The 17,033-nt window shown below is 42.6% G+C and overlaps 1 protein-coding gene across 1 annotated transcript in view; it reads right to left on the bottom strand.

Moving 5' to 3' along the window:
- The window catches only part of LOC106613076 (transmembrane protein 150A), a 95,315-nt gene extending 78,575 nt beyond the window's left edge, over nucleotides 1-16,740 (bottom strand). The window contains exons 1-2 of the mRNA XM_014214973.3: nucleotides 16,451-16,740; nucleotides 15,873-16,138 (exon numbers count right to left, since the gene is read on the bottom strand). Of these exons, the coding sequence (XP_014070448.1) occupies nucleotides 15,873-16,033 (161 nt within the window). The 5' untranslated portion in view covers nucleotides 16,034-16,138; nucleotides 16,451-16,740. The remainder of the gene's footprint in view (nucleotides 1-15,872; nucleotides 16,139-16,450) is intronic.
- Nucleotides 16,741-17,033: the final 293 nt, after the last annotated feature.

Genomic DNA, 17,033 nt, shown 5'->3' with positions numbered 1-17,033 from the left:
ACATCTGCAACGCTAATCCTCAACACGTGGGCCCCTCAGGGGTGCGTCCTTAGTCCCCTCCTGTACTCCCTGTTCACCTACGACTGCGTGGCCAAGCATGACTCCAACATGATAATTAAGTTTGCTGACGACACAACAGTGGTAGGCCTGATCACTGACAACGATGAGACAGCCTATAGGGAGGAAGTCAGTGTGGTGCCAGGACAACAACCTCTCAGTCAATGTGAGCAAGACAAAGGAGATGATTGTGGACTACAGGAAAAGGAGGGCCGAACAGGCCCCCATTAACATCGATGGGGCTGTAGTGGAACGGGCCGAGAGTTTCATGTTCCTTGGTGTCCACATCACCAACAAACTATCATGGTCCAAACACACCAAGACAGTCGTGAAGAGGGCACGACAACACCTTTTCCCCCTCGGGAAACTGAAAAGATTTGGCATGGGTCCCCAGATCCTCAAAAAGTTCTACAGCTGCACCATCAAGAGCATCCTGACTGGTTGCATCACCGCCTGGTATGGCAACTGCACGGCATCTGACCGTTAGGCACTACAGAGGGTAGTGCGTACGGCCCAGTACATCACTGGGGCCAAGCTTCCTGACATCCAGGACCTAAATGCTACGTGGTGTCAGAGGAAGGCCCCAAAAATTGTCAAAAACTTCAGTTACCCAAGTCATAGACTGTTCTCTCTGCTACCGCACGGCAAGCGGTACTGGAGCGCCAAGTCTAGGACCAAAAGACTCCTTAACAGCTTCTACCCCCAAGCCATAAGACTGCTGAACAATTAATCAAATGGCCACCCGGTCTATTCACATTACACTGCAACTACTCGCTGTTTATTATCTATGCATAGTCACTTTACAAATTACTTTGACTAATCTGTACCCCCGTACATTGACCCGGTACCAGTACCCCCTGTATATATACTCATTATTGTTTTATTGTGTTCCTTTTTTTCTTTACTTTAGATTATTTAGGAAATATTTTTTAAACTATATTTCTTGAACTGCATCGTTGGTTAAGGGCTTGTAAGTAAGCAATTCAAGGTAAGGTCTACTACACCTGTTGTATTCTGCACATGTGACAAATAAAATTTGAAAAGATTTGACAGTTGGAAAGAGGAGGAGATGTACAAAGATTAATAGACAGACTAAGTTAGCAAAACAATTGCTTATAATCATTAGTAAACACTCCTGCTATTAGGTAAAGTTTATCTACATGAAAAGGAAGTTAATACAAAACACATTTTAATCCTAAAATGAATGTAGGCCTATTTAAAATGGTTTTAATGGTTATTATATTTTCATGAAGGTCTTTTTCATCCATAAACAGTTACACAGTTACAGTGGCTCACAAAAGTATTCATCCCCCTTGGCGTTTTTCCTATTTTGTTGCGTTACAACCTGTAATTGAATTGGATTTTCATTTAGATTTCATGTAATGGACATACACAAAATAGTCCAAATTGGTGATGTGAAATAAAAAAAATAAAAATAAAATAAAAGTGGTGCGTGCTTATTTATTCACCCCCTTTGATATGAAGCCCCTAAATAAGATCTGGTGCAACCAATTACCTTTATTATATATATATATATATATATATATATATATATATATATATATATATATATATATATATATATATATATATATATATATATATCACACACACACACACACCTGTTCTGAAAGGCCCCAGAGTCTGCAGCACCACTAAGCAAGGGGCACCACCAAGCAAGCGGCACCATGAAGACCAAGGAGCTCTCTAAACAGGTCAGGGACAAAGTTGTGGAGAAGTACAGATCAGGGTTGGGTTATAAAAAAATATCAGATACTTTGAACATCCCACAGAGCACCATTAAATCCATTATCAAAAAATGGAAAGAATATGGCACCACAACAAACCTGCCAAGAGAGGGCCGCCCACCAAAACTCATGGACCAGGCAAGGAGGGCATTAATCAGAGAGGCAACAAAGAGAACAAAGATAACCCTGAAGGAGCTGCTAAGCTCCACAGCGGAGATTGGAGTATCTGTCCATAGGACCACTTTAAGCTGTACACTCCACAGAGCTGGGCTTTACGGAAAAGTGGCCAGAAAAAAGCCATTGCTTAAAAAAAAAAATAAGCAAATTCGTTTGGTGTTTGCCAGAAGGCATGTGGGAGACTCCCCAAATATATGGAAGAAGGTACTCTGGTCAGATGAAACTAAAATTGAACTTTTTGGACATCAAGGAAAATGCTATGTCTGGCGCAAACACAACACCTCTCATCACCCTGAGAACACCATCCCACAGTGAAGCATGGTGGTGGCAGCATCATGCTGTGGGGATGTTTTTCATCGGCAGGGACTGGGAAACTGGTCAGAATTGAAGGAATGATGGATGGCGCTAAATACAGGGAAATTTCAGGGAAGTTTCAGTCTTCCAGAGATTTGAGACTGGGACGGAGGTTCACCTTCCAGCAGGGCAATAACTCTAAGCATACTGCTAAAGCAACACTCGAGTGGTTTAAGGGGAAACATTTAAATGTCTTGGAATGGCCTAGTCAAAGCCCAGACCTCAATCCAATTGGGAATCTGTGGTATGACTTAAAGATTGCTCTACACCAGCGGAACCCATCCAACTTGAAGGAACTGGAGCAGTTTTGCCTTGAAGAAAGGCAAAAATCCCAGTAGCTAGAGACTTGCAGCTGTAATTTCTGCAAAAGGTTGCTCTACAAAGTATTGACTTTGCGGGGGTTAATAGTTATGCACGCTAAAGTTTTCAGTTTTTTCTCTTATTTTTTGTTTGTTTCACAAAAAAAATATATTTTGCATCTTCAAAGTGGTAGGCATGTGTAAATAACATTACACAAACCCCCCCAAAAAATCTATTTTAATTCCTGGTTGTAAGGCAACAAAACAGGAAAAATGCCAAGGGGGTGAATTATTTCGCAAGCCACTATATTCAATTACCATCACAGCCCTAACCATAACCGCTACAAAGCCAACATTGTCACCATATTAACATTATAGTCAACAAACTAGAACTACAAACACATTAGTAAACCCACAATCCAATGTGTCGAATCATACCGTTCAGCAAGCAGTTTAACAGTTACACCAGCGGGCCCTGGTGGGGAAAAAAAGCTTACATTTAGATTACATTTACGTCATTTAGCAGACGCTCTTATCCAGAGCGACTTACAAATTGGTGCATTCACCTTATGATATCGAGTGGTACCTTGACTTAGCGATCCAACACTGCTGTTGAGGCTACTGTGCACCATCATTGCAAAACTGTGTGCTTTAATCAGTTATTTGGTGACATGTGAATATATTTAGTAGAGTTTTCTAAAAAGGATAACTTTAATGTTTCACTGTCATTTTTTTAAATGAAATTCACTGAGTATGGTAGTCCTCCCCTTCCTCCTCTGAGTCTCCACTGAATTGTAGTAATCATGGTCGAATTACCGACCGGGGGGTAAGCTTGGGCAGAAATAGGCACAGGATGATTTTTCGATACCGTTAATACTGTTTAAACTATTTATTTGAATTTTTTTATACATTTTAATATTTGTAGTTACTTTTTCAGTAAATACCTGCAGTCAACTTGTGCAATACATTAAGAGATAAAGCAGATCGCTTTCTTCATTTCACTTGTCCCCAGTACAGATGAGCCAGTCACATGTTTGTTTGTAAATAGCACAACGGGATAAAACGGGAGCAGGTGAGTCCAGCTGTGTATTGACAGGGGTTGCGTTTTATATTGAAAGTCAAAAGTGTTTTTTTGCTTAAATAAAGTGATCAGGGAAGTGCAACTATAGTTTCCCTTCACAGAAAATACATTGGTGCAACATATACAGCAGAAAACAGAATTTCAATGTTATTTGGCTGGCAGCCACACAAGTAAATGAGCTTACAATGAAAAAGCAAGATATTTTTTGCTAAAACGATGCATGGCCATCATATTTCTAATGTTAATCATAGAAAAAATGTAGCCAGCTACATTTCCTAATGTTTTGCTTAAAGTTCATCTGGCATTTCACAAGAGAAAAGTAGCTACATATTAGTCAGAGCGCTGTCTGCTGATAGAATGCCCATTTCTGAATTGTCATCCGAGTGGAGAAGTGCAACTGAAGCACAAAATGAGTCTGATGCCGAGCAGAAACTACAATAAGAAGCATTTTACATCCGAGTTCACAAAACACAGCAAGATATTTCTTATGCGTTCATATTTTTTTCATGCGTGAAAAACGCAGCATTCTGCATTAAAGAGACCCCTAATTTTGACTTGCTAGTTATCTAAGTAAGTGGCTGAATTAATAAGGTGACGTGTTAGCTTATTGTGTTAGCCTTCTGGTAATAGACGCCCAATGGGCTTTTTTGCGTTTTTTTGGGCGCCGCCTTGTGTACTAAGCCGGTAATACCGTATATCCCAGTATGAGAGAAGGACGGTATGAAAATCTGGATACTGCCCAACCCTACCGGGGTCCCCCATTGATTTGGCAAAATGTGTAGAATTGCAGGAAATTTGCTGTAGAACGTTTTTCTCTCCGCCACTGTGGCCCCTCATGATTTCAGATTTTTGGTGTTGCCCATCCCTGATGCAGAATGTGCAGCTCGCACCGATGTGACCAATTCAAAATGTAACTGCACAGCCAAGTCAAAGGGTCGCAAAATGTGACGAAATGGTCGCAGTCTGGAGCCCTATTCACCCTCAGCTTTTGTCCTACTGTAGTTTGGTTTAGTATCAAACAAATCAGAATAGAGAAAGCCCATTAACAACACATCATTCATTTGTTGCCATCCATGCACTATTCAGAAAACATATTAAGAACTTTATTTGTATCCAAGATGGCGTAGCAGTGCAGAAGTGGTTTGTTGTCCTCTCGTTTACTTTTTGTATTTTTCGTCTTTTTTGTATATATATTCCAATTTATTTTACAATCTCTTTTTCCATTTTTAAATTAAATATACCATCCGGTAACCCGCCTCACTCAATGTGACACGGATCCGCAATTTTTTTAGACCCTATAGCCAAAACTTTCATCAGAAGTTAACCAGCTAATTAGCTAAGTTACTAGCTATTTAGTCAGTCATTGTTAGCCACTGCTAGCGGCCTATACCCTCTGCTCAGGCACCAGCCGTTTTTTTTAGCCTGGATAATATCTGCCAGCCTTGGACTGTTTTTCTCCACTACAACGCCAGATTCCTGTCATAAACCCTGGACCATTGATCATCACAGCTAGCTAGCTGCCACTGAGTGACCCAGCCCCAAAGCTAGTCCTGAGCCAGGCGCATCTCCTGGCTAGCAAACTAAATTACCATGACTACAATACCTCCTTCGCCATCTGGCCCGGTCCCTTCGTCGACACAGCGCCCCGCCGTACCACCATGACTGGTCCGCAGACGTAATTCCATCAGTTGTGCCTTCAACTGGCATTTGCCGGACGACGGAGCAGATGTTTCTCCTTACCCCGGACTGCTAACTTTAAACGCTGTGTCTCCCGCGTGCTAGCGTAGCAATGACTACCCCGCGGCTTTCCTGTTCCATCTATTGCTGTACACTGAAACCTATGATCACTTGGCTACATAGCTGATGCCTGCTGGACTATTCATTTATCACGGTACTCCACTTTGTTTACCTTTGTTTATCTGTCGGCCCTAGTTCCGAACTCAGGCCCTGTGTGTAGTTAACCGACCCTCTCTGCCCATTCATCGCCATTTTACCTGTTGTTGTTGTCTTACCCGTTGTTGACTTAGCTAGCTCTCCCAATCAACACCTGTGATTGCTTTATGCCTCGCTTTATGTCTCACTCAAATGTCAATATGCCTTATATACTGTTGTTTAGGATAATTATCATTGTTTTAGTTTACTACGGAGCCCCTAGTCCCACTGTACATGCCTTAGATACCTCCTTTGTCCCACCTCCCACACATACGGTGACCTCACCCAGTATAACCAGCATGTCCAGAGATGCAACCTCTCTTATCATCACTCGGTGCCTGGGTTTACCTCCACTGTACCCGCACCCCACCATACCCCTGTCAGCACATTATGCCCTGAATCTATTCTACCACGCCCAGAAATCTGCTCCTTTTATTCTCTGTCCCCAACGCACTAGATGACCAGTTTTGCTAGCCTTTAGCCGTACCCTCATCCTACTCCTCCTCTGTTCCTCGGGTGATGTGGAGACTAACCCAGGCCCTGCGTGTCCCCAGGCACTCTCATTTGTTGACTTCTGTAATCGAAAAAGCCTTGGTTTCATGCATGTTAACATCAGAAGCCTCTTCCCTAAGTTTGTTTTACTCACTATTTTAGCTCACTCCACCAACCCTGATGTCCTTGCCGTGTCTGAATCCTGGCTTAGGAAGGCCACCAAACATTCTGAGATTTTCCGTCAAGATAGAACTGCCAAAGGGGGAAGAGTTGCAATCTACTGCAGAGATAGCTTGCAAAGTTCTGTCATACTTTCCAGGTCTATGCCCAAACAGTTCGAGCTTCTAATTAAAAAAATTACTCTCCAGAAATAAGTCTCTCGCTGTTGCCGCCTGTTATAGACCCCCTCAGCTCCCAGCTGTGCCCTGGACACCATATGTGAATTGATTGCCCCCCATCTATCTTCAGAGCTTGTTCTGTTAGGTGTCCTAAACTGGGATATGCTTAACACCCCAGCAGTCCTACAATCTAAGCTAGATGCCCTCAATCTCACACAAATTATCAAGGAAACCACCAGGTACAACCCTAAATGCGTAAACATGGGCACCCTCATAGATATTATCCTGACCAACTTGCCCTCCAAATACACCTCTGCTGTTTTCAATCAGGATCTCGGCGATCACTGCCTCATTGCCTGCATCCACTATGGGTCCGCGGTCAAACAACCACCCCTCATCACTGTCAAACGCTAGCTAGCTTTTAGCTTTTTCAAACAGAAATTTGCATCCTGTAGCTCTAACTCCAAAAAGTTTTGGGACACTGTAAAGTCCATGGAGAACAAGAGCACCTCCTCCCAGCTGCTCACTGCACTTAGGCTAGGTAACACTGTCACCACCGATAAATCCATGATAATCGAAAATTTCAATAAGCATTTCTCTACGGCTGGCCATGCTTTCCTCCTGGCTACCCCAACCCCGGCCAACAGCTCCGCACCCCTCGCAGCTACTTGCCCGAGCCTCCCCAGCTTCTCTTTCACCCAAATCCAGATCGTAGATATTCTGAAAGAGCTGCAAAACCTGGACCCGTACAAATAAACTGGGCTAGACAACCTGGACCCTCTCTTTCTAAAATGATCCGCCACCATTGTTACAACACCTATTACCAGTCTGTTCAACCTCTCTTCCGTTTCGTCTGAGATCCCTAAAGATTGGAAAGCTGCTGCGGTCCTCCCCCTCTTCAAAGGGGGTGACACTCTAGACCCAAAACTGTTACAGACCTATATCCACCCTGCCCTGCCTTTCTAAAGTCTTTGAAAGCGAAGTTAATAAACAGTTCACTGACCATTTCGAATCCCACCGTACCTTCTCCGCTGTGCAATCCGGTTTCTGAGCTGATCACGGGTGCACCTCAACCACGCTCAAGGTACTAAACAATATCATAACCACCATCGATAAAAGACAGTACTGTGCAGCCGTCTTCATCGACCTGGCCAAGGCTTTCGACTCTGTCAATCACCGTATTCTTATCGGCAGACTCAATAGCCTTGTTTTCTCAAATGACTGCCTCACCTGGTTCACCAACCATTTCGCAGACAGAGTTCAGTGTGTAAAATCAGAGGGCCTGTTGTCCGTGTTTCTGGCAGTCTCTATGGGGGTACCACAGGGTTCAATTCTTGGACCGACTCTTTTCTCTGTATATATCAACGATGTTGCTCTTGCTGCGGGTGATTCCCTGATCCACCTCTATGCAGATGACACCATTCTGTATACATCTGGCCCTTCTTTGGACACTGTGTTAACTAACCTCCAAACAAGCTTCGATGCCAGACAACACTCCTTCCGTGGCCTCCAACTGCTCTTAAACGCTAGCAAAACCAAATGCATGCTTTTCAACCGTTCACTGCCCGCACCCGCCTGCCCGACTAGCATCACTACTCTGGACGGTTCTGACCTAGAATACGTGGACAACTACAAATACCAAGGTGTCTGGCTAGACTGTAAACTCTCCTTCCAAACTCATATCAAACATCTCCAATCCAAAATGAAATCTAGAATCGGCTTCCTACTTCGCAACAAAGCCTCCTTCACTCATGCTGCCAAACATACCCTCGTAAAACTGACTATCCTACTGATCCTTGACTTCGGCGATGTCATTTACAAAATAACCCCCAACACTCTACTCAGCAAACTGGATGTAGTCTATCACAGTGCCATCCATTTTATCACCAAAGCGCCTTATACCACCCACCACTGCGACCTGTATGCTCTAGTCGGCTGGCCGTCGCTACATATTCGTCGCCAGACCCACTGGCTCCAGGTCATCTATAAGTCTATGCTAGGTAAAGCTCTGCCTTATCTCAGCTCACTGGTCACGATAACAACACCCACCCGTAGCACGCGCTCCAGCAGGTATATCTCACTGGTCATCCCCAAAGCCAACACCTCCTTTGGCCGCCTTTCCTTCCAGTTCTCTGCTGCCAGTGACTAGAACGAATTGCAAAAATCACTGAAGCTGGAGACTTACATTTTCCTCACTAACTTTAAACAGGGGGATAAAAGTGAAAGAGAGGGGGATAAAAAGAGAGGGAGAGAGAAAAAGAGATAAACACTAGCTAGTCTACGAGCCTCAAAACACCAAGTAACTGCTCCCAAAATACAAATCAGCTTGTGTACGCTACCACACACACACACACACACACACACACACACACACACACACACACACACACACACACACACACACACACACACACACACACAAAGTGAAAATAGGACAGGTAGGTGTGAATGACAGACACAGGTAGTAATAGATTACTGAAAGTGTCCTCACCCTGCATGGGCCTCTCAGGGTTTCTAAAACTTTGAGAGGACAGAGTTCGAAAAAAAAGAGTTCTCCTGCAGGAACACAATCACCACATTCACTCAACCTGAACAGTCACGCCTCGCTGGGCTGGCTAACTGTTTTTAACCAGTTTTTCCCTTTTCCTCAAACCCATATTTGTGAACTCATGGAGTTCTTGAAGTTAAAATAACACCAAGTGTGGTTTGGTTAAAGACAATCTCTAAATAAAGTGCTCTTTCTTTGCCTTGATACTAGCTATATGGGCTGTATATGGTGGCACGATAATAATAGACATGCTTACATCCGTGGACTGAGTTGTGGTTGTGTGTGTGTGTGGTTTGGCTATAATTGCATGACTGGGAGGCAGCAGAAGGGAAAGCCATGTTTTCCTATGGAAACTTCTAGAATCTGTACATTCTGGAACACTACAAAAGAACACAATGTCAGCCGAGACTGCAGCTTAGGTTTTGGGCACATGCATAAGCTAGTACTGTAGTCCAAGTCACGTGTGGATTTTGGTAACAGTTTTTGGACAATAATATCCAAGTATGGACAACTATAAACTGAACAGAAATGTAGAGAGACTGTTGAATCTAAAAAGGTCTTACTGCAGAAATGTCTCATGATAAATTAAATGGAGGTGAAATGTCAGAGAGAGTGCTGCTATCATTTGTTGTTCTGTAATCAAATCAACATCTAAGATTTAATTCACTGAAACAAAACAGAGAAGAGTTGAATGTCTGACTATCAGTACACATTAACTTACCTCAGGCTACCTCTAAGCTACATCTAAAATGGTCAATATAATATTAGCATTTTCGGACACTTGTTTTCGGCATTTTGAAGAGCATGGGAAAAAAGGCCACTGTACTGAATTGAAACACAGCTCTTCAATAAAACATCATTTTTATTTAAACATTAGTGAACTGAAAGGTCAATGGAAGAATCAGCGTAAGAAGCTGGCTAGCTATGGGTGGACCATAAAGTCAAGTCATCGTCTAGCTCTGAGTAGCTCTTTCATGGTGCAGGGCTGAGAAGGGCTTACCGTGTGGGTGTGGGTGTGTGTGTGTGTGTGTGTGTGTGTTGCGTGTTCCCGTGTGAAAGCCCTGAATAAGAACTCTGACTACCCCGACAGCCCAGTATTTACCCTACTTCCACCCAGCCATGGCAGTGGGAGGAGGGCTTTTACGTAACAAAGCGTGCCTTTTCAATTCCGCTGCCCAGGGAAAGGGACCATTGACTGCTCTGGAAGACAGGGCAGCCTTGTGAGGCCCACTGGACAAGAAGGGAATAGGTAGGGTTGGGCAGTATCCAGATGTTCATATGGTCCTTCTCTCATCCCGGGATTTACGGTATTACCGTAAATTCCGGACTATTAAGCGCACCTGAATATAAGCCGCACCCACTGAATTTGAAAAAAAGTATTATTTTGAACATAAATAAGCCGCACATGTCTATAAGCCGCAGGTGCCTACCGGTAAATTGAAACAAATGAACTTTACACAGGTTTTAACGAAACACGGCTTGTAACAAAAATAAATAGGCTTTAACGAAACACGGCTTGTAACAAAAAATTAGCAGTAAGCTTTAGTTGTCTTTTTGCACTGAGTCAATTCCTCACGCTGCTGTTTCCAACGTCTTATCATCGACTCATTAAGACCAAGCTCCCGTGCAGCAGCTCTATTTCCTTTTCCAACAGCCAGATCAATTGCCTTCAACTTGAAAGCTGCATCATATGCATTTCTCCGTGTCTTTGCCATGATGAGGGTGATAAAATGACTACCGCGCTCGATTTAATCTAAACAGTAAACAAAAAAGTTGTTTGACATTAACCCGTTCGGCAATTTCATTGGTCTAATGAAAGCTTCATGGCGCCAAAAAACTGAGCACGTCACAGAATGTGTTTTTTTTTTTTTTTTAAATTGAAAGCGGGAAAAATCCATATATTAGCCGCGTCATTGTTTAAGCCGCGGGGTTCAAAGCGTGGGAAAAAAGTTGCGGCTTATAGTCCGGAATTTACGGTACCAGCTTAGTATACAAGGGGGCGCCATGCACTGTCAACTGTGGGACCTTATACTGTACAGACAGGTGTGTGCCTTTCCAAATCTTGTTCAATCAATTGAATTTACCACAGGTGGACTCCAATCAAGTTGTAGAAACATCTCAAGGATGATCAATGGAAACAGGATGCATTTGAGCTCAATTTCGAGTCAAGGTATTTCTGTTTTTTTCTTTTTAATAAATTTGCTAACATTTCTAAAAACCCGTTTTTGCTTTGTCATTATGGGGTATTGTGTGTAGATAGATGAGGGGGAAAAATAATTTAATAAAGTATTTATTTTGTTAAATCTTTACACATTTGCAATAAAAGAAATAAACAAAGTTTTTGTTTTGTTATTATGTGGTGTTGTGTGTAGATTGATGAAGGAAAAAAAGAACTTAATCCATTTTAGAATAAGCCTGTAACGTAACAAAATGTGGAAAAAGTCAAGGGGTCTGAATACTTCCCGAAGGCACTGTTGGTAGGAACTACCGAATGTCATTTCTGGTGAGTTTGGACATTTACAAGCAAATGTGAAGGAGAGCCATTGTGCAAATGAACAAAGTTTTGGATGCATGTTTGTCTACAGGAACAACAGTACTGGCTCTGGAGCAGCATGTGTACACGCTGTAGCTGTGTGGAGTCGCTAGGGCAACAGGCCAGCTCGGAGAAGAGGGGGAAGGAGAAAATGAACCGAGAACAGAGGAAAATAAAGAAATGCAAGGAAATCAAGATAGCAGTGGCAGCTGTACATATAACTAATCCAAAGGGCTTGCCTTCTCAAACATGGCAGAAAGCTAACACAATATGATGCCCGTCAACGTATTAATTCAGCCACTTACTTAAATAACTAGCAAGTTAAATTTACAGGTCGTGTTCATGCAGAATTCTGCGTTTTTCACACATGAAAAAAGATAAAACAGAAAGAAATATCTTGCTGCGTTTCGTAAACGCAGATCTAAAATGCTTCTTATTGTATTTCTGCTCAGCATCAAGACTAATTTTGTGGTTCAGTTGGACTTCTCCACTATGATGAGAATTCACAAACTGGCATTCTATTAGCAGACAGCGCTCTGACTGATGTGAAGATACTTTTCTCCGGTACTTTTCTTTTCTCTTTGTAGCCAGCCTACTTTTCTTGCTAAAATGCAAGATTAACTTTAAGCAAAACATTAGGAAATGTAGCTGGCTATATTTTTTCTATGATAAACATTATAAATATGATGGTCGTGCAAAAAATACCTTGCTTCTTCATTGTAAACTCATTTACTCTGCCAGCCAAATAGCGTTGCACTTCTGTTGTCATCTGATGAAAATTAACTTATTTTCTGCCAAATGTGTTGCACCTATTTATTTTCTGTGAAGGAAAACTATAGTTGCACGTCCCTGATCACTCTACTGAAATAAAAAAAACACTTGACTTTCAATATAAAACATGACCCCTCTCAATACACAGCTGGACTCACCTGCTCCCCCTTTCTCCCGTTGTGCTATTTACAAACAAATAGGTGACTGGCTCAATTGTTCTGGTGAACTATGGTAACATGCTGACCAGACTGCAGGCTCGCGTGCGTCCGCGTTCGCGTTCGCGCAAGTTGATTTTGTCCCCCCACACCAGACGCGATCAGGACACAGGTTGAAATATCAAAACAAACTCTGAACCAATTATATTAATTTGGGGACATGTCAAAAAGCATTAAACATTTATGGCAATTTATCTCGCTAACTTGCTGTTGCTAGCTAATTTGTCCTGGGATATAAACATTGGGTTATTATTTTACCTGAAATGCACAAGGTCCTCTACTCCGACAATTAATCCACAGATTAAACGGTCAACCGAGTTCATTTCTAGGAATCTCTCCTCCTTCAGGCTTCTTCTTCTTTGGACTTTATATGGCGGTTGGCAACCAACTTTAAGGTGCATTACCACAACTGACTGGTCTGGAGTGTGGACCTAGTGTAACCGATGTGAAATGACTAGCTAGTTAGCGGTGGTGCGCGCTAATAGCGTTTCAATCGGTGACGTCACTTGCTCTGAGACCTTGAAGTAGTTGTTCCCCTTGCTCTGCAAGAGCCGCGGCTTTTGTGGAGTGATAGGTAACGATGCTTCGTGGGTGTCAGTTGTTGATGTGTGCAGAGGGTCCCTGGTTCGAGCCCAGGTAGGGGCGAGGAGAGGGATGGAAGCTATACTGTTACATTGATCCTGTTGACCCGGATCACTGGTTGCTGCGGAAAAGGAGGAGGTCAAAAGGGGGGTGAGTGTAACCGATGTGAAATGGCTAGCTAGTTAGCGGTGGTGCACGCTAATAGCGTTTCAGTCGGTGACGTCACTCACTCTGAGACCTTGAAGTAGTTGTTCCCCTTGCTCTGCAAGAGCCGCGGCTTTTGTGGAGCGATGGGTAACGATGCATTGTGGGTGTCAGTTGTTGATGTGTGCCTGGTTCGAGCCCAGGTTGGGGCGAGGAGAGGGATGGCAGCTATACTGTTACACTCAGTTCATCTTTCAATCACCCACGTGGGTATATGCTCCTAAAAACCAATGAGGAGATGGGAGAGGCAGGACTTGCAGGGCGTCGAGCGTCACAAATAGAACCAAGTTCTAGCCTAGCTACGCAGACGCTCGTGAGCAGTGTGGGTGAAATGATTGAATAACATGTATGTTAAAATGTATTTTGCAACACTCGCTCAGGAGACACGAGCGGTGTGGTCAGCATGTAAGCTTCATAATGTTAAATTAACTTCTTATGGACCCCTTCGTGCGCCAATCCCGTTGACAACACCCAGTGAAATTGCAGCCCGCCAAATTCAAAAACAGAAATACTCATAATAATAATTCATAAATCATAGAAGTGTTATACATCGGTTTAAAGATTAACTTCTTGTTAATCCAGCCGCAGTGTCAGATTTCAAAAAGGCTTTACGGCGAAAGCAAACCATGTGATTATCTGAGGACAGTGCCCAGCATACCAACACATGAAAATCAGATTTCAACCAGGCAGGTGCTACACAAAAGTCAGAAATAACGATATAATTCATACCTTACCTTAAAAGATCTTCTTCTGTTGGCACTCCAATATGTCCATTAAACATCACAAATGGTCCTTTTGTTCGATAAATTCTGTTGTTATATCCCCAAAATGTCCATTTATTTGGCGCGTTTGATTCAGAAAATACACCGGTTCCAACTCGCCCAACATGACTACAAAGTATCTAATAAGTTACCTGTAAACCTGATCCAAACACCAAACAACTTTCCTAATCCAACTTTAGGTATTTTAAAACGTAAATAATCGATCAAATTTAAGACGGAATAAACTGTGTTCAATAGCGGATAAAATGAAAGTGGAGCGAGCTCCAGGTCACGCGCCCCAAACAAAACAGTATACTTGGCTCTACACTCAGAAAGGAAAGGGCTACTTCTTCATTTCTCAAAGGAAAAACATCAACCAATTTCTAAAGACTGTTGACATCTAGTGGAAGCCCTAGGAACTGCAACCAGGTCCCTCATAAATCTAGTTCCCCATAGAAATCAAAGAGAGTGACCTCAACAACAAAAAAATTCCTGGATGGTTTGTCCTCGGGGTTTCGCCTGACAAATAAGTTCTGTTATACTCACAGACATAATTCTAACAGTTTTAGAAACTTTAGAGTGTTTTCTATCCAAATCTACCAACTATATGCATATCCTAGCTTCCGGGCCTGAGTAGCAGGCAGTTTACTTTGGGCACACTTTTCATCCGGACGTGAAAATAGTGCCCCCTAGCCCAAAGAGGATATGTGACAGGTGAAATGAAGAACATGCTTTATTTTTATTTTATTTCACCTTTATTTAACCAGGTAGGCAAGTTGGGAACAAGTTCTCATTTACAACTGCGACCTATGGTATTATTATATTATATTATATGGTATGGTATGACCTATGGTATTGCACAAGTTGACTGCAGTTATTTACTTAAAAAGTAGCTACAAATACTAAAATGAATTGAAAAACATTTGTTTCAAAAATAGTTTCAACGGTATTGACAGTATTGAAAAACCATCCAGTGGCTATGTCCAAATATCCCAGCATACGGTATACCGCCCAAGCCTAGAAATAGGTGAGAGGAAACTGGCAGCAACACAGCAGCCAACACCCCTTCCTCCCTGTCCATCTTTCCTTCTCTCAGTCTCTCCTTATTTGGGGAGGACAGGCTCACAGTAATAGCTGGAACAGAATAAATGGAATGTTAATCTAACTCATCAAACACATGTGTTTCATGTGTTTGATACCATTCCATTGACTACATTCATCCATTATTATGAGCCATCGTCCTCTCAGCAGCCTCCTGTGATACACTCGTATCCCGTGGACCGGTTCGTACATAAAACATTCTTCATTCAGATTTTCTGGAAAAAAGGGAAAAGATTTGAAAATATGCGTACTTTCTTTATGAAACACCATTTTACACCACCATGCTAGGGTGGCTAATGCTAATTCCTGACATTGTGTACAGCGTTCAGACCAAGGGTAAACAACAGACTGCTGCAACCTGATTGTCTGAACGCAATACGCAACATCCAGGACTAGCATTTAGCCACTCTTAAATGGTGATGGAAAATGGTGTTTCATAAAGAAAGTATGCATATTTTTTTTTATCCACCATCTCGACATTAAATCAAGGTAAGGAGGAAATAGACACCTTTGCAGCCTAAAACGAGAATGTTTTATGTAGTACCTGTCCACGGGGGATAGGAGTGTATAGCTGGCTGCATACGTTCCCTTTGGGCAGTACAATGAAACTGCTCAATATCACCACCTGCCTGCCTTTGGGTTCAAGCCCAGATTAAAACAAAAACAAAGAGACACTCACACAACCCAAATTCCAGTGATGGTCAAGGCAGGCAGACTGACAGGTAGTATCGCCCAAAAAGACATGTCCACTCCCCGTCCTGTCCCTCCGCTTCGGGAATCCGTCTTCTTCTTTCTCCTCGTCCTTGGCCAAACTTGCACTCTCCTCTCATGAACTACCATTTAACTCAAGGTGACTGGCAGCTGCATCTCAGCCGATTTGTTCGTGACTTGGGCCCCAAGTTGGGTGCGAGGAAAGGGAGAGAGTAAAGCGGCGACGTGTCCAATCTAGAAAGAGGAAACATTTATAAATACTCAACATCATCGTGTTGTCACTATTGGCTATCATCAGGTCAGATCAGTTAGCTATTTTAGCCGCCTGGTTTATAGTGTAAACACACCAGATGATTAGCTTTTTGACAATTTCGCAGCAAAATGGCAGAATTTTATGTCCAACATTTGCATAACTTCAGTTAGAGGTTTGATGCTGAATTCCCTAGATATCAACTCTAGCAAATTGTTATAGGAACTAAAGATAAGACACATTGTCAGTATATCACTTTTTCCCTTTTGGATTAGAATCAAGTTTTCCGCTCTCACCTTTGTTTCTTCTTGCTCGTCTGCGCGCCTTCAGCTAGCTGCAACACCTCTGTCAAAAGACAATCCAATGATGGTCACCTTTTAACGAGGCAAATCTCCGGTGTTTCTCACGAAAAACTAATATCAGTTAATTCAACGATGCAGTTGCAATAGTCCATCAAATCTTTGGGTAGTTTTAAGTCCTCCTTGTCCGTTTTTCTTCTTTGAATGGGACAATTTGTGTTTTTTTCTAAGGGCACAGACAGTGTATCGCGGTGTCAAAAAGCATCAAAGCGAGCCAGCCAGCTGTTGATCTGGACTCCTCCCACAGACGCGAGAATGAGTGGATTCAATTTCACTCACCAATGTGCGCCGGTTGGAGTAGATGTGCAGAAATGACTGGCAATCCAACGGCCATAAAGGACGAACTCCGGTCGCGTGAACTAAATCAAGTGCAACTATGTTTTTCTCGCGCCTCCAATGCGTTGATGTTCCAGCCTGCATTTTATCTATTGGGGAAAGTAATTAGGCCTATTTGCTTTGTTTGTTTGTTGTTCCTAATTTTTTATTTGTTTGTTGTTCCTAATATTTTACTCAATCATAT

This window comes from Salmo salar, chromosome 01 (assembly GCF_965601325.2).
Source record: "Salmo salar chromosome 01, fSalSal1, whole genome shotgun sequence".
Taxonomy (NCBI): domain Eukaryota; kingdom Metazoa; phylum Chordata; class Actinopteri; order Salmoniformes; family Salmonidae; genus Salmo; species Salmo salar.
This window is presented reverse-complemented; position numbering and strand designations above follow the sequence as displayed.